General features: G+C 44.0%; 1 protein-coding gene across 13 annotated transcripts in view; it reads left to right on the forward strand.

Moving 5' to 3' along the window:
• Positions 1-21,821, forward strand: part of cadm1 (cell adhesion molecule 1) — a 266,547-nt gene that overhangs the window by 176,937 nt on the left and 67,789 nt on the right. For all 13 annotated transcript variants that reach the window (XM_062961273.1, XM_062961275.1, XM_062961279.1 and 10 more), the window contains exon 2: positions 20,722-20,868. In XM_062961273.1, coding sequence (XP_062817343.1) covers positions 20,722-20,868 — 147 coding nt within the window. The remainder of the gene's footprint in view (positions 1-20,721; positions 20,869-21,821) is intronic.

Here is a 21,821-nt window from a genome sequence, read left to right on the forward strand (position 1 = left end):
TTTCCACAGGGATTTGTTTTGGGCCTCCTCAGGTCTCAGGTTAGGTTAGGGTGTCAGGTTGGCGCCACGCATGTCTTTGTTGATGGTGTCCATCCATCTTCCCTTTGGTCTTTGTCCAGATGGTTGCCGTCCTGCAATCTCCAAATGCAGTGTTGCAGTATGTAGTATCTATCCATATATATAAACTTTACTGGAACTCTTGTCTTTCAGAATTGCAGTGTTGTGATTTTGTGTGAAAGCAGTTTTGTCTGAATGGTTTCGTCAATCAATTTGGAACTGACCCCAGAGCACTTGATGCTACAAATGGTTGTCATTATCATCATCATCCTCATCATAGGGTTGTTGTATGTTTTCCGGGCTGTATGGCCATGTTCTAGAAGTATTCTAGGAGAGAATACTTCTAGAACATGGCCATACAGCCCAGAAAACATACAACAACCCTGTGATCCCAGCCATGAAAGCCTTCGACAACACATCCTCATCATAATTTCTGTTGGGGTTCATCAGAAAGATGCTGGGAAATCCTCGGAGGACGAGGGGGAAGATGGGTTTCCCATTGGCAAGTCTGTGTGTGATCAGGGTGATTTGCAGGCCTCAGATCAGAGAGAAGTACCAGAAGTTGCAAAGATGGGAGATGTTTGGGGTTCCAATGTCCATTCCTTAGCAACCGGGGAAATGTTCATTTCTCTTGGGAATAGGCCTTCTAGGCCTTCTGCAGGTGCATATGGAGAGTTTTCCCATGATATCAGATTACGCCTCCGCAAGGAGGGCGTCAAGGATAGATTAATTAGACCTTCAGAAAGACTCGGTCAGAAGTTCTTGAAACCTAGGTGTGTGACACATGATCTCATGGCTTCTTGGTCGGGCATAGGCTTAAATTAGTGATGTTTACTTATGTCTCTCAGAGCAGACTACACTGCCATAGATTCAAGTGCTTGTTTTCATGATTATGTTCTTGACATCATGGATTTTCATGTACCTATTATGGACTATAGATCTTTTTGTATATATGGACTACTGCTGTTGCATAGCACCTTTTTCTGCTGCCTTTTGGGAAATGCCTCTTTCCCCCTTTTGTACGAGCTTTGTAAATAAACAGCTGAAGTTAGTAACTACTGGACTCTGTGTGGTGCTGGGTGAAAAGGTGTTCTAAGAGTACAACAATTTATATTTCACCTTTTCCCCAGGATTGAGAGTCAAAGCTTGAACGTCTAACAATGCCTGAATCTCAAGCTGGTAAAGATTTCCTAATGATTTTGAGCATTTCCCACTCGGTGAATGTCATCTTCTTCCTCTTCTTCCTCGTTATCCTCCTCGCCATCAAAAAGGTCTCCTGTAAAGCTCTCACGAGGGGTCTCCTGTGGCATTTCCGATCTCTGAGTTGCACTGTATTGCGATTGTACTTGAAATGCTTCTGTTTTTGTTTCTGTATTTTGAAGCTCTAATGGAGTATTGACAGAATGGGAGACGGTTATAGGCAATCTCTACCTGGAGGCAGATAACGGAGAACCCCTTCCTTCCTTCCTCCTCCCCTCTCTCCCCTTCCTTTCTCTTTGGCTCCTTTCTTTTATTATTATTTAAGACAGGCTTCTTGTTTTATCAGTATTCAATCTTGTATCGTCATCTGAAATAAAGATATTTGGGTTTCGGGAGATTGGGATGCTGCAGAGGATGTTCTGTCAGGAACATCTGTCAAACTTATGAATGTTAAAAGTGTTCAAGAAATGGCTTACATTTGTGAATGTATAAATTAGCTTGTTACAGCCCGGAGTGGCAATGTTTTCAATTTCAGATAGCGGGGTGGGAATAGGCCTTTTCCCCTCCCGTTCGGGAAGAATCCTGGAATGCAGCCCGTAATTGTTTGCTTAGAGAAACGATTCACGTAAAATCAGAGCAGAGAAGGGAAAAAATTGCCAGAGAGTATGAATAAAAGTTTGTGTCAGAAAGTGATTACAGACCGTTGGGGGAAAGGGCTGCGGTTGGCATGCAAAACACCTGGCTTCTTTCCTACCTTTTCTTTGCTTGAAGACGCCGGCCAGGCAATCAAATGAGACGCGGAGCAAAAGACGTGGCCTTCTTGGATGAAAAGAAAACTCATAAAACACCAATTAGAAAGGTTTGTTGGAAGGCCAGTTGAGTATTCCAAATGCCTGGGGCTGGAAGCATTTCGGATTTTGTAATATCTGTGTTGGTTCATGCAGTTGGGAAATCTGCTGAGGTTATGGGCAGAAGACTTTTGTGAAAGTGGAAAGCAAGAATTAGCAAACCTTTTTTGTACCTGAGGGAACACCTCACTAGGTTCTCCAGCATGACTCTATGGCCAACTTCCAATGGATATGAACCATGGAATTGCTATGGAGGACCTCAGAGTTGACTCTATGGCCAACTTCCAATGGAAATTAACCATGGAATTGCAATGGAGGACCTCAGAGTTGACTCTATGGCCAACTTCCAATGGAAATTAACCATGGAATTGCAATGGAGGACCTAGGAGTTGACTCTGTGGCCAACTTCCAATGGATATGAATCATGGAATTGCAATGGAGGACCTCAGAGTTGACTCTGTGGCCAACTTCCAATGGAAATTAACCATAGAATTGCAATGGAGGACCTCAGAGTTGACTCTATGGCCAACTTCCAATGGAAATTAACCATGGAATTGCAATGGAGGACCTCAGAGTTGACTCTATGGCCAACTTCCAATGGAAATTAACCATGGAATTGCAATGGAAGACCTCAGAGTTGACTCTATGGCCAACTTCCAATGGAAATTAACCATGGAATTGCAATGGAGGACCTAGGATGAAAGTGATGGAGATCCAAGCAAGTCTTCGGAGCCCAACTGGTGGTTGACCCACATAATGTCAAGAGATTTTGTAGGATCTTTGAGACTAACGGAAGGAAAGATGTTAGAAGCATAAGATTCCATTGACTTCCTTCAACTTCGTTAGATGAATCTGATGAAGTAATCTATGAAAATGTTTACTACTAATTTCGTTCTTTTGGTTAGTCTCCAGTACATTGCAAGAACCCTTTGCATTCTGATATTTCAGACTCACGCAGCAATGTCATTGAATAGCGTCAAAGGTTCGCCAGAAACTCAGTCTACCTCTTGCTTGCGTCTTCATGAGCCAGTTGGGTCCCAGTGGCTCTGAGTCATATCCCAGACCCTCTCGGCAGCATCTATATCTGGCTAAGGATGTGCTTTAACGAACTATTTTTGGATACAAGATCAAGGATTGACCTGCAGTGGTTTGTGCTAATGGGAAGCATCTTTGGCCCGAGAGACTGGGCGTGTCGTTGTGAGTGCTCTTGACTCTGCAAAACTGCAAGACTTATGCAGAAGTCTAGGAACGTTAGTCAACAAATCAGCCCTGGTTCGACTTATTCATGGGTCAGTGTGAATATTTTACATTCACTTTGATGAAAAGTTGAGCACCTGCTTTTCTAAGTACAGTGGAAAAAGCTTAGTCCATCCCAGGACAACCTAAAGCGAGCCCTGATTCCTCTACTCCAGTGGAGCCTGCAACTCCCAGAAATCCCAGCCAGTTTGCCCGCTGTTAGGATTTTTGGGTGTTAAAGGCCAAAACATCTGGCAACCCACAAGTTGAGAACCACTGACCTAGACGGTCTTTTATCTTCAAGGGGTTCCTTAAAACTTGTGAATAGGTTGCACCTTCACCATAGAATTAATGCAGTTTGATGCTATTTTGAGTCTCATGGCTGGGTGCTATGGCTTCTTTAGCAGAGAAGGCCTTGTAAAAATACATCTCCCTTTGGGTCCAAAGTGCATTCATTCTATAGTGTAAATGCACTTTATAAAGTGGTGTTGGGCAAGATACCTTTTGGGGGTGCAAGGAGGTGGTCTTTATGTTAATTGTATATTACATTTTACATGTAATATTACTAATAATATTACAATATATTCATATAGTACAATATAGTAATTTATTACCAGTATTGTACTAATTATATAATATTGTATGTAAATTTAATTTGTAAGTCACTCTGAGTCCCCTTCGGGGTGAGAATATAAATGTAGCAAATAAATAAATTATTATTATTATTATTATTATTATTATTATATTTGGTCATATACGTAAACTATCCCATTGTCCCTTGTGAAGGAGGTGGTCTCTAGACCTGGAGGCATCTCCATGGATTATTCCCATCTCATTCTATATTCCTTTCCCACTAAAAGCTGACAGCTTCGCCCAGGCATTTATAGATGTTGGTAGCATCCCCTTTGCATACTATTGCGAAGGTAAGTGGGCTGCAAGGACAACTTTTCCCTTCACTCCTTTCATCCCTCCCTCCTTGGGTTGAAAAATGGGTTTTGGAAGGCGTTATGCCCAGGATGTGCATTTTTCTTTCTCGAGCAGGGTAAGAAAACCACACGGATGAAGATACACACACTCACACACATCTGTTATCCTTTTATACCTTCCCTAACCTTGCAAACATTGGTGGGGCGGTTATGAATAACAAAGCCCGCGTTGCCGCTGTTATCAGAGGACACGAACTTGTCATCCGCCATAAAACATCTTACTCTCCTTCCCGCTAGGCTTGAAAACACCGAATGCAAAGTCGCGGTCCTCTTGAATTCCACCCCGAGAGCCCCCTTTTTGGTCGGGCCGCAGGCGTTCTCCCTGGTAAAGATCTTCTTGTTGTGTGTGTTTTTCTCAAGGTTTGTGACAGATAAGATCCGTATTGATTCTGGAATATCTACTGGCTGTAACCTTTGAAAGGGCAGACGATGCAGCGCCGTAGAATATTATCTATCAATATCAGAGAAAGAGAAAGACGGGGATGACACCTCATCACAACACGGCCGAGGGGGTCATAAATCTGAGCTTGATATGGCTTGATGCTGGTAATGGATAATTGCGGCGGAGAAAAAGATGGGGATTAATGTCGATCGGGTTGGGCACTGCTTCAGGAGGAGCAGGTTGGGAAGCCATGATGGGAGGAAGAAAGGAGGTGCTGCAAGGGGAACACCGCGGGAATGGAGCCCAAAGAACACGCACATGCGTCATGAATCTAAGCATACAGGAAACCGGGAAGACGCCCATTGGAATATATTCTGTTGTAGGGAGACAGACCTTCACACCTTCCACCTCATACACAAAAACTAGATAGAGCTGGCCTTGTGTGGAGCTTTGAGGGACGGAGGACATTATCACGCGACAGTGTTATTCCACTTAAAATCCCGTGGCTGTGTCCTGAGATTTGTAGTTTAGGGAGGAATGTCTGAAATTCTCACCGGGTCAGCACCATCATGAGCAGAAAGCTGGTTGTGGTGATTCGGAGCACTCGGAATGGTCCTGAAGAAAGTCCTACTAAAACCAATACCAACTGTTTTTGTTTCAAGGCCTCCCGATCTGAGCCGTGCCTGTGGACTTTTATGATGCTGCTGCCGCTGAACATGCTGGATTTTATGGAAATGATCCCTTATCGGTTTTATGTTTTGCTTCTCCCAAGAGGGCCGTGCAAGCCCTGCCGTGATGTTATAAATTCTTGCATTATAAGCAGAGCCCAGGCTGACTTTGCTTTGCAAACCTTGGACGTTGAGGCTGGGCGTCTTGCGAGAGCTTTCAAATGGCCCCGAAGCCATTTCAAGCGGCGTCGCAATTACCACAACCTCTTACTCTTAACGGCGGCTCTCTTTTCATGGGAATTTCGTGAACTTGGAGAGATCGAGTTTTGTGCGCAGCCAACATTTATTAGGTGCAACAACATCTTCTCCCTTGATCTCTTCACCTCGTCCAAAACTTCTTGATATGCATTGAATCTATTTAGCTATGGGTTCCTGTGGGTCAGAAACCTGTTCCGTGAGCCCCAAGGAAGCCACATGGCAGCAGATTGGGGTAGATTTGAGAACAACACAAGAGCTGAAAGTCCCAAAACCTGGGCTTCCAAGTCCATTTTTCTGGCTTCTGCTCTGTTATCCTGGGCTTTATTTACTCCACGAAGCCTCAACTCAGATCTGCTTTGCTTTTATCTATCTAGAAGTGCTCCTATTATAGTGTCACCTGGACAGGTTGCATCCCTCCGCAACCTGTCCTTGTCTCGCTGCAATAACCATGATTATATTTCCCATTGAAGGAGGGATCAGAGATACGTGGCACATTAAAGGCTACCAGATGTATTATTTATGCAACTCTGCCTTGTCTGAATGCACAGGTGAGATTGTGAGTAATCTGCAAGGCGTTTGATGAGGCAAACACTCGTGGAGATCTGTCGTTTTGGTCGAAGTCAAAGCAGCAGCGACTATGTTTTATCGGCCAATTGGCTCATGTCAGAGAAATGGAATTGCTGCCTCTAAGCAATTGATTTGTGGCTGGGCTGATAGACTGGGATGGATAGGTTCCCATTAGCAGCTCTTGAACAAAGACGCAGGAGATAGCTGAGTATCATAGATTCATGGAATTGAGTTGAAAGAGACCCCCAAGGGCCATCCAATCCAAAGAAACTCCCATCAAAGCCCGCCCAACAGATGGCCATCCAGCCTCTGCTTAAACACCTACAGAGAAGAAGTCTCCACCAGACTCTCAGGCAGCGTATTCAATGGTTGAACAGCTCTGATCAATCATGAAGTTTTTCTCAATGTTTATATGGAATCTGTTTTCCTGTTGTAGCTCAGCAGCAGTCACAACAGTCAGGGGCTGATGGGTTCCCTAATGACTTAGAGTCAGACTGGATTGTGGGCTTTCCTGGGATTCCTTCTGATGCACGCCAAGAAAGTGATGCAGGCACGGATGCAGGGCCTGGGAATGTAATTCCCTCTGAACCTCAAGGCCAGGCACAGGAGTTGGAATCATCCGCTCTAGTTAAGGAGTCTGGCGAAGACAAATTGATGAGAAACACTCATGGGAAAGCACCTGGTGATACTGACCTCAGCAAGGAGGCACATTTGTAGATTAGAGCAGATAGCTTCATAGATCAACACGACTTTGTGGGAAGCAGAAATTTCAGGGCAGACATAATGCTTTCATGTCTGTTTATTAGGAGCTAATGGACACTCCGATGTTAGTTCAGGCAACATGGCTTTCAGGTATGGCTAGGCCTGCATTCTCTAGTTCCTGTTTCAAGTCTTGGTTTTGGGATTCAAGAATTCTGGAAGTTGTGCATGTTCTTGTTTTGTATTCCTGTTCAAGTTTTGCTTGAATGCTAGTCTCTGGAACAGCAGAAAACAAGCATGGGCTCCTCAGTATGCTTTGTGGAGCTCCAAGGGCCCAGCAGAGCACACGTTAAGAACCGTTGATCTAGACACTAGACTCATATTAATACAGCCTAGGATCATATCCAGTATGTGCATAGAGGTGTGCAGCCACCACTTTCTCATCCTTTTGAGCCTGCAGCCGTCCATTCCATTTCGTCTCGGGTCAGTTCTGGAAGTCAAGTTGTGCTTCCTATATCCAGTCCTTCCTGTATTGGTGCCTTCCTTGTTCTGCTTTTTTTAATGGCGGACTGATGGAGCGAATAACCCATCACTGTCAACTCACACGTCTGCGTCACTGAAACCTAATTTTCAGGTTAGAAATTGCCCCTTCGCCTAATAATCCAAACCCACTTGGCTTCTTCATGAGAAATGTGAGTAATTTTCACCTTGCGGTATTATTCGGCATGATTATTATCATCTGTTTACAGCTGTCTCAGGGATGAAAGATAGGCTTTCCTGCCTCCTCACAGAAGTGTGTGTGCCCTCTCTCTCTCTCTCTCTCTCTCTCTCTCTCTCTCTCTCTTACCTTCTCTCCTTTCGTCTTTGCTTCCAACACAAACACACACCTTTCTAGTAATGTCAATGGATGGTGACATGCTCTCCGCGAGCGTTTCTGATGTGTTGCAAGACAGAGCCTTCCTGTGCATCACGTCTGATCTGAGCCTTGCTTTGGAAGGCTCTTGGCATCTCGGGTTGGCAGGAGGGATGAATTAGGTGATGCGGAAGGAGCCAAATTGCCATCACGCGGACCGTCGGCCCTAATGAATGCCCTTGAAACAGGTACGGTAAACATCTGAGGCGGGCGGGGGCTCCGCCATCCTCTGAAGACCAAAAAAAATCATTGAACTGAACCCAACGGCTGCCAACTCTCTTTGAAAACAATGAATCACCCCTCTCCCACCTCAAAGAAAACCTCATACAGCCACAAACGCACCTAATTTATCCTTGCTGCTTATTAGGGAGCCCTTGATTTATGGCCAAGTCCTGCAGTTGGGCACCGCACTGTCTTCCTGGCGGTTCATCAAAAGAATTTCCTCTGTCCCCTTTCTTGCACTTAGCATCATCGAGTTGGAAGAGACCCCCCAGGGGCCATCTAGTCCAACCTCCTTCAGACAGGCAGGAAAAGCACAATCAAAGCCTCCCCTGATAGACAGTCATCCAGCCTCTGTTTCAAAGCCTCCAAAGAAGGGGCTTCAACCAGACTCTGAGGCAGAGGATTCCATCGTTGGACAGTTCTTCGTATGGTTGGGAAGTTCTTCCTAAAGTTCAGGTGGAACCCATGGTTCCATTGAGTCCTGGTCTCCAGGGCAGCAGAAAACAAGCCTGCTCCCTCTTCCTTATGACACCATCTCACATATTTATATTTGTCTCCTGTCAACCTTCTCTTCTGCAGGCTAAACAGACCCAGTTCTTTAAGACGCTTCTCGGGGATTCATGGTCTCCAGTCCTTTGATCCTTTTAGTTGCCCTTCTCTGGACACCTTCCAGCTTAGAGTCAATATTTCTCTTGAATTGCTTTGCCCAGAATGGGATCCAGGGCTATTATTATTCCAGGTGAGAAGATCTGACCAAAGCAGAAGAGGAGAGGGGCACCAGGACTTCCCTTGATCTGGACACTATGCTCCTTTGATGCAGCCCCAAATCCCATGGTCCATGAAGACTCCAAGATCCCTTTCACATGTAACTTGTCAAAAGGCCTGCAAGACTCTTTGTTTTCCATAGCCTGGCTATTTCTATAAAATGCTCTGGTGTGCCAAAAGATCTGTCCTATGCCCAAAGATATTACTTCTGGGTAACGCCAAAAAGGCATTGGCATGAATCGGGGTTTTTTTCAGAATGGGTTTTTTAAGGATCCCAAGCAGTGATTTTTGTAAGGTTGATTTTTTGTTTGTGAATGTGAAGAAATTCCAGATTTATATATAAATCAGGATCTAATGCCACTCGTAGTTGTTTTGATGTCCATGTGGCTGAAATGCTGTCCCTGCCTGTGTGATGCTGCAGCATTTGAACCCATGTATTCTTGTTCTGCAGTCGTGTTTAAGGACTTCTGGAATTCTACCGTTTTAATAGCTTTAGACATACGTTCAAAATGATTAAAGATGTCGTCTTAGACGAACGTAGGGGTTGATGTTGTCTTCAGGGGGGAAAGCGCCTCACCTTCACACACGCACACTTTCATCTTCATGGTGTGTTTGTGATAATGTTTTAGATGGAGGGTTTTAATTGAAAGACCTACCTGCTGTATGAGACACAGGTAGATTATTTCTGCAGGGGCCGAGAAGAAAACAAACAGCAAGGCTTCTCTTGAGAAGGTGGTCGGCCGTATGTGTTTTTCGACCTTATTTCCTGCTCAGAACTTGCAGCTTCAAGAGAAGAAAGGGAGGAAAGAAGGCCTTCATAAAGAGCAGTGACTCATAGAAAACTGTTTTTCTGTGCTTTCAAGTGCCCTCATCCGGATGTTTAGGAGGCTAGAATATGTGTTGTGCAAGAGGTGTAGCGGCGTAACTTGAATAGCCCTTATTGCTTCCCAGAGAAGACACTTGAGTTGCAAGAAGTTAGTTTGTCCTGCTAGACTGACTCTTATCTCCTAAGTGTGAGTTGTCATGGCCGGCTTCCAAAACGGAGTGGTAGTGAATATTTCCCAAAACATAAGCATCAGGAGAGAAATGTGGGGGTGGGTTGCTTTTCATGTAGGTTGCATAGATTGAGATTCCATGTTGAAGAAACTAAGAAGAGTCCTACTAGAGCTCCGAATTGACTTCTGCAGCTATAGTACTTAATCACACAAGGTTAATAAAGCGCAATTACTATCAGATAAAAGCAACCATGGTTTGGTCTTATCATACAACATTGTGTCTGTCCCATTGTTGCAGTGTCCTTAAGCAGTCTAAGCTCTAGGATTTTATCATACAAAGTTGATTAAGCACAATTACAACAGGATATAGGTGCAATGGTTGGGTCTTATCATATGATGCTGTACCTGTCCCCGTGGTTGTGTTGTGCTTCTCCCAGTCCAAGCTCTAGGACTTTATCACACAAGGTTGATTAAGTGCAATTACGGTATGATAAAGGCAACTATGGTTGGGTCTTATCATATGACATTGTGCCTGTCCCATGGTTGCGTTGTGCTTCTCCAGTCCAAGTTCTAGGTCTTTATCACACAAGGTTGATTAAGTGCAATTACAGTAGGATTAAGCCAACTATGGTTGAGTCTTATCGTACGACATTGTGTCTTTTCTATAGTTCCATATTGCTTTCTGAGCTTTGAACACTCCAGAAATCTCCCATGGATGAACATAGTCCTTTCTTCTTTTCCTTCGGCTTCTCCACCTTGAGTGATGGCCATCATGACTTTTGGTTTCCATTCCAGAGATTGGGAGGGGAGACATAAATACTAGGTATAGTTGCCTTGCAAAACATGGAAACCAACTCAGCATTTTTGCTTTGGAAAACATCTAGTCTTTTCCCCTCCTCTACTTATTATTATCACTACTATCTCTGTTGCATATGGGAAAGGGCTTGAGCAAATGAGGCGGGGTTCTTCCCTTCTTCCCGGCGCCTGCGAAGGATTTTGGCCGGAAGAGGCTCATCGAAGGCCCCCAGTGTGGATGTTTTCTTGCTGACAGCCCTGTCTTAAATAGTCCCTTTTATTCCCTCGACCACAAACAGATGTCACTAAATTAACTCTATTGAAAGGAAATGCCTTATATTGTCAGCACAATTACCACCCATTGTCCATTCTTCTCCAAAAGTGCCTTGCTTTCTTTTCCTTTTTTCAAAACAAAATTGAACATCTTTTTAAAAATAGTCCAACAGTTTTCCATACAGATGTGGGCTGCTCCACTCTCTTACGGCCAGGAAATCTTAAAGAAAACTTGCAAAATATTACAAGGGCGTTTGACTCGTCCCACTTTGGAAGTAATCTGCCCCAACACTAGGCCCTCTCTATCTCTGTTGGTGCGTCTGCACTGTAAAATTAATGCAGTTTGGCACCACATGGCTCCATACTATGGAATCCTGGGATCTGTAGTTTGGAGAGGCATCACCAGTCTTTGGCAGAGAAGGCAAAAGACCTCGAACTGCCAGGATCCTATAGCATTGGGGGCATCCGAAAACAGAACCGAAAACAGAATGGATTTCTGCCTTTTTGCACAACCCTAATAGATACCAGTAGGATTCAAGGCTCTTCATGATTATTAGGGATGTGTAAAAATATTGTTACTCCTCGTAAGTTGCATCAAATTTGTTAAATTCGTGCATACGAATCGATATTAGAAACATGCAGGAGAGATGGGGGATTTTAGAATCAGAAAACTCACCAATCATGTTCGTTAAGATTCTGTAATATTCAAAAGCCTCCCAAAGTTTTTTTTTTTTAAAAAAAGATGCCCTGGTTGTCTTGTGCGTTGTATATAAAAATTAAAGTAGAGAGCTCTTATAGTGTGTGTGTGTGTGTGTGTGTGTGTGTGTGTGTGTGTATATATTGTTTTTTTTTAAAAAAATTAAATTTCCAAAACATTACTGGGTGAGTGTAATGTTCTGAAACTTGGTGGACTGACAGTGAAAAATGTGTCGTACAATTATAGCAGGTTACATCACGATCGTTTTTAAAATGAGGGAGAAATGAGCCTCAGAGATTTCCCCACTTAATTACTTAATGAAAAAAGTAACTAAATGTTGTTACCCTCATTATAGTAATGAAATGTTTACTACCTATACTTTAGAAACACTTTAGAAATGAAGCACCAGCACCCACCAGTTTTGTAATGACTTTTGAAACATTTTTCTAATCGATCGCATATGCCTATATTGGGGAGAGATCTGCTTAAGAGAAAACCCGAGTCCACGTAATCCCTTGTGTCCTGGGCTGACCCTTCATCCGCGCTTACAGCTCCTACAATATCCACCGCCACCCTTGACCTTAATCGCGAAGGCCATCTCTTAATCTCTTGTAACCTCTTGCAACCTTTGGAAGCCCTTGGCAAACTCACAGTAAACAAGGACCGCAAGAAGCTTAAGGCTCCGTTTTTAGTTCTGTGTTGTCAACAAGGCCTTCGGTTTCTCCATCTCATGCACAATTTTCCACGCAAGATAAAGGCACGGGGCTTTCAGAAGGCAACAACGACACCTAATTTGACAATGATTGCCATTAATTTAGTTTGCTGGGCGATTAAAGCTTCCTCAGATGTAAACCACATCATTTGACTGAATACAGAGGGCTGTTGTTCATCTGAAGCTAATGGGATTAGATTAGGATAGGATTCTCGCTCCGTGCTGAAAGTCGGGGATGAATCCTCGCAAAGGGTTTGATGCCTCACAGTTTGGCGTTTGAAGCAGTAATGAAGCCTCTCCATGTGCCTTCGCCATATTCCTTGGTTCTAAAAAGAAGCATCTCTTAATAATATTGTATGAAATAGACTTAAAAGCTAGAACCGTTTTAATAGGTCCTCCACCCCTGCAAGAGTAGGTTGAGCTGTGATGCTAGCCCTGAACAGAAGGAGTGGAAAGTAAATCCAGTAAGTGCTGGAAGCTCACGCATTATTAGCAGGGAGTTCCCATTCGTGGCCACTTTTGAGCCTCCTAGAATACCAGGGATGCCTTTCCCAAGTTACTTATTTATTTCGTATATGTTAAGAAGCCATCATGGCTGACCATCTCAGCTTGGAGAGCTTTTGTGGGCAAATGTTGGCCAGAGGAGACTGGATTGTCTTTGGAGAATCACCACAAACTTATGTGGGAGTCGTGCCTTGGAGAAGGAGAGAACTCAAATGGCCCTGATTGATATTCATGATGCACAGATTTTTCCTCAATTAAAGTTAATTACACATAAATGGAACACATCATAATCTCCGAGCTTTCTTTGTCGTTGTCTTCTTTTTTATTAATCTGCTATTGTGATGTGTTTTTTTAAAAAGATGGTTAAGTTAGAATCCTATCTTCTGAGCTAAGATATTCACTATGCAGACTTTCTGATTAGTTTTAAATTCCAAAAGCTTTTTTTTAACCATGCAGTTTAAATATGTAAGCTGCATAATAGGCCATAATGGCTCCTTTGGAATCATTACAAGACATAGTAAATATGATCCGGCGTGACAATAGTTTAAATACACACTCAGATGGTAGCTTTGTAACAAGTGGATGCTTTGCATTCCATCAGCTAAATGGGCACTTACGTATATATCATAATAATATCTCCTTGACAACAATTAAGGTCTATTGTCTCAATTTATTGGCTCCAGGATCTTCGTGGTCGGTCGAGCACTCGGCACAAAAGAAGGGAAACAATACAAGAGAAGAGATGCCAAAGAAAACGCTCGAAAATGCCAAATCTGGGGAAACTCCGCACCTCCAGGTTTTACCTTTGGATTGATATGCAAGACTGGAAAAAACAAATGCATAGTCCCTTTCCAGAGTTACACTAGGTTATTGTTGGGTTTGTGCTGGTTGTTGTTGCTGCTGCTGTTGTGTTCCTTCAAGTCATTTCTGACTTATGGCGAGCTTAAGGTGAACTTACCACAGGGTCTTTTAATGAGTCCTCACTGAAATGCATGCAACCAGTATTCTAGTTGTTTCTTCCAAACTCTTACAAACAAACATACATGTAGTTGTCTCTTGGCATTCATTAGAGTTTGATTCCATTGATACCTAATTCCACGGATACCCAAATCCCATTATATGCAGTGGTATATAAAATGGTAAAGTCAAGTTTTATATATACAGTAGAATTCCGGTTGTCCGACATAAACGGGTGGGCTAAATGTCAGATAACCGAAACTGTTGGATAATAGGGAGGCCCTACTATCCCTCCCAGCAAGCCGGGTGCTTGCCAGGAGGGAAAAGTCTCCTCCCTCCCGGCAAGCACCCGGCTTGGAGAGGCCCACTGCGTGTTGTTGCCTAGAAAAACAGCAACACGCAACAGGCCTCTCCAAGGACCGGGCACCTGCCGAGAGGGTCGAGATGGCGGCACGTCAGATAATACGGTGTATCGGATAATCGGAAGTCGGATAACCAGGACTCTACTGTGTGTGTGTATGTATGTGCGTGTGTGTGCGTGTGTGTGTGTGTGTATATATTTCAAATCATGGACGGTTGACCCTGTGGGTGCAAAATCTGTGGATACGGAGGGCCAACTCTACCTTCATCTCTGCTGTAAAAACCAAGTCAACACAGGCCAAGTGAGAGGAGGATGGACAACTATTAAAAACTTAGTTTGGTCATTAGTAATAGTTGTTATTGTTCTTGTTGTTGTTGTGTGCCTTCAAGTCTGGCTTATAGCAACCCTAAGGTAGACCTATCACGGTCTTGTACACTATTAGTAAGATTTGTTCAGAGGGGCTTTGCCATAGCCTTCCTCTAAGGCTGAGAAACTGTGCCTTGTCTAAGGTCACCCAATAGGTTTCCATAGTTGAGCAGAAACTCAAATCCTGGAAATTCAAATACTGTATACTTCAATATACAATTGACTCCAATAGCACCATCTACTACAGTGGTTTTCAACCTGAGGTCCCCAGATGTTTTTGGTCTACAACTGCCATAAATCTCAGCCAATTTACCAACTGTTAGAATTTCTGGGAGCTGAAGGCCAAAAACAGGTTGAGAATCACCTATCTACTAGCATGTGATGTTGAAATCAAACAGGCATTGGGTACCAAGATAGTACATATTGGAGCCTATTGTATATTGGAGTCTATACACTATATTGGTTCCCAACACATGATTGATTTGAGTTGCTAATACTAGTAGTTGTTGCTCCCTCGTATCACTACAATTCAGGTTAACATCAACATTCCTTTTCATGGCCTATTCATCACATCCATATCTTTGTAGTTGAAGAAGAGCATCAGTTGCACCAAGAAGTACTTAGAAATTGCTTTGCTTCACCAGATCGATTATCTGCATTGGCCACACAAAGCACAAATGTATCTCCGTTGTATGAAAGGGGATTTGTAGTTTCCCAAATCCGTAGCTTAAGCAGGCCTTCCCTTTCTTTGGGAACCGAATATATTGCAGCTGTTAGGAATAGCAAGCGAGTAGCAGTCTGCCAGCCGAGTACGAGCGATTTTTGAGTTCTACGAATGCTTGTGTTGTGTATTTTTTTAGGAAAATATGCATCCGTCACACTAAAGCGTTGTTGGCGTTCGTGAGTTAAGTGCCCCCCTTGGGGTCTAAGTACATACGGAATATGAGATACCGACTCTGCTTAAGATGCTAATGCACCCACACTGTTTGTGTACCTTTGGTGATAGAAGTTCGTTTATGCGAGCCCGTGTTATTTCGCGCAGGAAAGTTGAAAGAGCCGCGATTTGCGGCGTTGAGCGCTAGACACGGAAACGGTTGGTTCGGAGCAGAGCATCGCCTAATTAGACCCCATTTGTGTATTTGCTTACATGTATACTTTACATATTTATCGCCGGCGCTTTCCAGTTACCGCTCCGTAAACGAACATGGCGTCATGCAGAGGCCTCAGATGTGCTAAGCGGGTCTGCGGTCTCCAAATCCACCATTCGAAATAGATTGACAGTTGCTTATTATTATTAGTATTTTAGGGAGTTGTTTTTTCCGTGATGGGGAATTGGCAGAATGAGCTTTTTGCGTGGGCCGGGCTGCGCCGGCGTTGTCTATATCCGTCCCAGTATCAACAAGGCAGGCCTGTTTGCGGAGAGCGTTCGCCGCAAATGTCGTTGTGCTTTTCCCCGAATCCACCCACTTCTTAGCTGCTGAAGGCCAATCTAAATATGGATCAACAAATTAAAATCGGGAAGCTTGGATTGTGGTGGAGATTTCAGCCCCTGAAGTTGCTGTCTTCCTTCCTTCCTTCCTTCCTTCCTTCCTTCCTTCCTTCCTTCCTTCCTTCCTTCCTTCCTTCCTTCCTTCCTTCTCTTTCCTTCCTTTCTTCATTCTCTTTCCTCCCTTCCTTCCTCTTCCCTTCCTTCCTTCCCTCTTTCCTTCCTTTTCTATCATTCCATCTTTCCGCCTTTCTCTTTCCTCTCTTCCTTTCCTCCTTCCTTCCTTCTCTTTCCTCCCTCCCTTCCTTTCTCTCTCCTTCCTTTTCTGTCATTCCATCCTTCCGCCTTTCTCTTTCCTCCCTTCCTTCCTTCTCTTTCTTTCCTTCCTTCCTTCCCTCTTTCCTCCCTTTTCTGTCATTCCATTCTTCTGCCTTTCTCTTTCCTCTCTTCCTTCACTCCTTCCTTCCTTCTCTTTCCTCCCTCCCTCCCTTCCTTCCCTCCTTCCTTCCCTCTCTCTCCCCTCCCTTCCTTCCTTTCTCTTTCCTTCCTTTTCCATCATTCCATCCTTCCGCCTTTCTCTTTCCTCCCTCCCTCTCTTTCTTTCCTTTTCTTTTCTTTCTTTCTTCCTTCTCTTTCTTCCCTTCTCTCCTTCCATCCCTTCCTCCTTCCTTCCTTCCTTCCTTCCTGCCTGCCTGCCTGCCTGCAAAAGTCTCCCGTTATGGAAGACAATATGAACTTCAAGACCATTAATGAAACCACCAAGGTCTCAAGGCTAAGTTAGAAAGGCAGGTGACTGTAACTTCTGCAAAACCAAACGGTGTGTGGGCCAGCTTTATCTTCCAAAGGGAATGCAATGCATTGCTCGAGAGGAATATATGCATCGATTGTTCCTTATTCCAAATGCTTGGGACCAGAAGTATTTTGGATTGGGTAGGAAAGAAAGTTGGGTTATGGAACGCTTGTGTTTTTCATGTCTATACATAATGGGATGGTCTTGGAGATGGAGAACCAAACCTAGATACGAAACCGTATCTTATTAATTTTAGACCCAAGATGTTTAATCATTTTGTTCATGGAACCTAGTTTGCGTTCAGCGAAGCATCACAAAGCAATGGGTCCACTGTCTGAAATACCGCCCTGGACAATTTTGGGTGATTTTGAACATCCAACCAAGTGATGGTCAATCAAATGGGAGATCATTTTTGAACTATAGTTGAGTTTGGTTTATAATTTAATCCAAAGTTGAGGTCTGCACGTTCCATGGAAGCAATCTGGGCTTTGATTCTCGGCAGATATTCTTACGTCGATACAAAATGTCTTGGCTTTTTTTGGGTTCAATGAGAAACGTTGACCCGTGATGGAACCTCTAAAAGAGCTGCAGACCCAGGAGCAATCCCAGGCTCCCGGCCTCAATTGGCGGCGTTCGCTCGAGACATCCTCTGGCTGGTTTTAATCGTGCGGCATTTCATAATCAAAAGCCTGAATGGTTTGAACCTCAGATCATTTATTTCTAAATTACTTCGCCCCCTCCGCCATAATTCTGATTAATTCAAATAGGATTTTGATTTGATATAAAGCTCCGTAAATGAGAGAACGAGCTTAATGAATTAAAAGATAGGATTGTCTTAAAAAGCAAATGTTCAAAAGAATATGCTGATCATTACAGAGATGGAAATCAAATCTTAATGGCTTCAATTTGTTGCCAGCGATGTGTTTATGTGTCTTGAAGACCCTTTCCTCTCTCTATATATATTACAGGCAATAATAATATAATTGCTGTGTTTGTGTATGTCTGAATGCATGTTCATATACTTTTTGTTGGACATCCCTTCTCCATCAAAGCTCTCTTTGTGGTTAATTGGCCAAGGAGCTGGCAGATAACACAGTAAGACTCCCGTATCTACCATATCCGCAGTTTATTCATATCTGACAAAATACATCCTCTCGTTTTCTACATCCTCCGGTGCAACTCTATGGCATCCAGAGGCCCATCATTCAATTGGGTTTGCTGTCACCCACAGTTTCACATATCACACAAAGTCCAGGAACGTATTTCCAATGGAATTTGGGCCATACCATGTATCACTAAAGACCACAACCAACTTTGAGTGTGAAACACCGCAACCCACATGGGAAAGGGTTTATAATCTTGGGTTTCGTTGTGCTGTTTCTTGCCTCTTTGCCCACAATGTTGGTTTTAGTTGCCTCCTTGGCCAAGCGTTGGTCTTGCTTACGTCTTTGGCCAAGCATTGGGTTTGTTTACATCTTTGGCCAAGCGTTGGTCTTGCTTGTCTCTTTGGTCAAGTGTTTGTTAATGTGGGATTTGTGTATTGGTAGTGTTTAAATGAAATTTGTGTCTTGCCTGTATTGCATACTGATTGCATCATCCAGAGTGTAACATAGTCTGGAAAGAGTTAATTCCTAAGAAGCTGTGTTGACCTTGATGTGTGGCTGGAACTGGGGAGTGTCCAGACACAAGTGTGTGTGCATTACTGACTGCATCAGTTCTGTTCAGTTCTGTTCTGAGTTGAGTCGAGTTCTGTCTGCTTAGAGTGAGAGTCCTGTGTTCGTCCATTGTCTGCAAGTCTGTTTGTCTTGATTATTACTGCATATAGTAAAACTTTGTATATAGTCTCTGGGTGTCACTTCGTTCTGCATTCCACTGATTCCATCCAACTACTACTGCGCTGCAAATTACTCTGACAGTGTTGGTCTTGATTGCCTCATTGGCCACAGCATTGGTTTTGCTTGCCTATTCAGCCACAGCATTGATTTTAGTTGTCCCTTTTGCCAAGCATTGGTCTTGCTTCTATCTTTGGCCAAGCATTGGTCTTGCTTGCCTCTTTGGCCAAGCGTTGGTCTTGCTTCCATCTTTGGCCAAGCACTGGTTTTGCTTACCTCCTTGGCCAATTGTTGGTCTTGCTTGCTTCTTTGGCTACAGAGTTGGTTTTAGTCCGTCCCCCCACTTGGGTGAAGCATTAGTCTTGCTTGCCTCTTTGCCCATGGTGTTAATTTGCAGTTGCACAGATGTTGCATGGAAATGAGCAAATGTGGGCACTTGGAAACCAGCAAAATCTGTCACTTGTTACTGACAACGCATTGGCTGCTGTGCCATTTCAAAGCGTCGCCATCACACAAGAGATGCTAAAGCTTGAGTATCAGCATGAGAACATCTTGTTAGGACCGGGACCATATTGTCATGGGAGCAGTGGCTTCCCTCTTCCCGTCTGAGCATGGGACAGCTGTCCTTCCCTCTTCGTGCAGGCGCTGGGCGCTTCCCTATTAGGCCGCCGTCCTCTGCCAACTCTCCTCCCGCCGCCAATGCGCAGCCACACTTCTGCGGCAAAAATGTGTGGAGCTTTGAGGGAAAGAATGGAGCTGTAAACAAGGTACTTAATAGTCAGCACAGTTTCTGCTAGGTCTGGGAGTGCATAATTGGGTCTTCGATAAACTGCTGGAGTAAAAAAGAAGAAGAAGAAAGAGAGAGAGAGAGAGAGAGAGAGAGAGAGAGAGAGAGAGAGAGAGAGGGAATGTTCCCAGCGTCAAAGCACATTTACATAAAGGTCTGTGTTCCATAGTCAGGGAAATGAGGCAGAGGCAAAGAAGGCTGCGGTAAGGAGAAAAAGAGGGAGAGACCAGCTGAGGAAATACAGAGATGTGATGCATGTGTGGGTGCTGCCTTCCGCCTCTTCCTTTCTTCGAGCATCCCCAGGAGACTCTTTAGGGGACCAGCAAAAAGGCCACTGGCTGTGAAGCTGAGCAGATGCAGTGGGACCTTTGATGTGCTTCTTGGTTTTCTCCATCCCGTTCTTTCCTTTTCTTATCACTTTGTCTATGTGTATTTTTGCTGCGGTCTCATTAAATCCCCCGTTTTGTGGATAATTCAGGCAAGATTGGGCTTGCTTTTCCCTAAGCAAAGTAACTATTCCGTTTTTCACTGTTTTGAGAATGAACTGGCGCCCGCTTTCCTCCACCTCACCCACCCGGATCCGTTTCCTGAGCGTTGAGTATTAACTGCCAACCAGAATTACCATTTCGGCCGCTGCTTTTGCAGAAAGAGTTTCCAAATAATTGTGTCTATATTCCCCCTTTCCTTCCCACTTAGCCTTTCCATAAAGCTCCTACCTGGCGGTGCCTAATGCAGTTAACAGCGCCGATCCTAAGAATGCATGGGCCTCGGTTTTTGCGTGTCCGACATTGATTTACCGAGTTGTAAGAGCTTGGCACAAACAGAAGTGATGTGTGTTGCACTGAGCAATGGAGAGCGTTGTGTCAGAAAAGACAGGCAGGTGATTCTACCTGGAGGCATGAGGTTGGCTGATGGAAAAGGATTGCCTTGACCGTTATATCTAGGCTCAAGGTCATGCGCCAACTTTCTCCTCCATTAGATAGTTCATTGAGAAGGTTTTTCATCATTCAAGAGACCTTTGATAGTTGACCTCATTGGGAAGTTGAAAAGAGAATAGCAATGGGGAGAAATAGTGACTCTTCTCTCATTGTATTTGGTATTTGGAATACACTTTATTTATATTCTGCTTATTACAGCATTTACAGTAGACATAGGCAAACATTCAGTGCCTTTACAGTCACATACAATGAGACACACAAACAAAGGCAAAGGCTTCTCCTTTCATTTCCGGCTTCTGGAGGCGGTGCTCATCTCTGGATACAAATGACATAGTTTGCTATTTTCTTGCAGTTCTTGGGTGACTTGCCCTCTGGATTGACTATGTGGATGCCATGCAGGCTAACGTTGTTTTCTTCCCATTTTCAGGTGACGGACAGAACTTGGTGACCGAAGACGTGACTGTGGTCGAAGGGGAGGTGGCCACCATCAGCTGCAGAGTCAAGAACAGCGATGACTCCGTGATCCAGCTCTTGAATCCCAACAGACAGACGATTTATTTCAGAGACTTCAGGCGTGAGTTTTGGCGGAGGGGCAGGGGACAAATCTCGAGAGCGGAGAGGGGTTGCGGCGCTTTCCCTTTTTATTTGACATCCGACCCTTGAAAGGTTCCGTCAGGCCGCCCGTCATAAATGCCAGCGTTCATGAAACGCCTTCCTTATGACTTCTTGTCTCGCGACACAACGGGCATTGATTGTACCTGTTCACTCTGAATTACAGTCAGGTGCCAAAATATTGAGTTGACAAGCACAAATTGAACAGGGCCAAATAGGGGTTCAAGCAGCATGGGAGAAAAATATATGTTTCCCTAGGTAGATTCAAGCCTTAACATCCAATTTCTAGTTCTAACTGGAGTTGAGTTGATCCACAGAATCCATGGGATTTCCATTGGTGTTGATTTATCAATTCCATACTTATTTACAAGCACTTCCTTGGTTGGAGAGAGTGGTCTGATTGACCACATATCACTTGGAGCCCTGGCGTCAAACTCAAGGCCTGTGAGATGAATCTAGCCCTTCATGTCCTTTTATGTAGTCTTCCTCCAGTTGCCAGATGACATCTCTGTTCCTCATCATTGGACATCATGACTAGAGCTGATGAGAGATGATATGCAGCAGGCATGGGCCAACTTCGGCCCTCCAGGTGTTTTGGACTTCAGCTCTCACAATTCCTAACAGCCGATAGGTGTTTGCTGCTTGGTTGCTTAGTTTATAGAACTTGGCAGGAGGTGAATGGACTTTGTGGAGGATGAAAAGAACATTACCAGTCTTGGATGATAAGGGACATTGGTTTGGAATATTTATACCAATTGATAAGTAACTGTATTGAGCTATACGAAATCACAGGACTTGGAGAAGGGGGTTAACCTTTGCGTTCCAGCGCTGTTGCTCCCTTTCCAGAGACGTCTGCATTTCACTGTGTTTTCCATCCATCTGCCTTGTGCGTCTGCCTTTTCCCAACGGTCTTCT

This window comes from Anolis carolinensis, unplaced genomic scaffold (assembly GCF_035594765.1).
Source record: "Anolis carolinensis isolate JA03-04 unplaced genomic scaffold, rAnoCar3.1.pri scaffold_8, whole genome shotgun sequence".
Classification (NCBI taxonomy): Eukaryota; Metazoa; Chordata; class Lepidosauria; order Squamata; family Dactyloidae; genus Anolis; species Anolis carolinensis.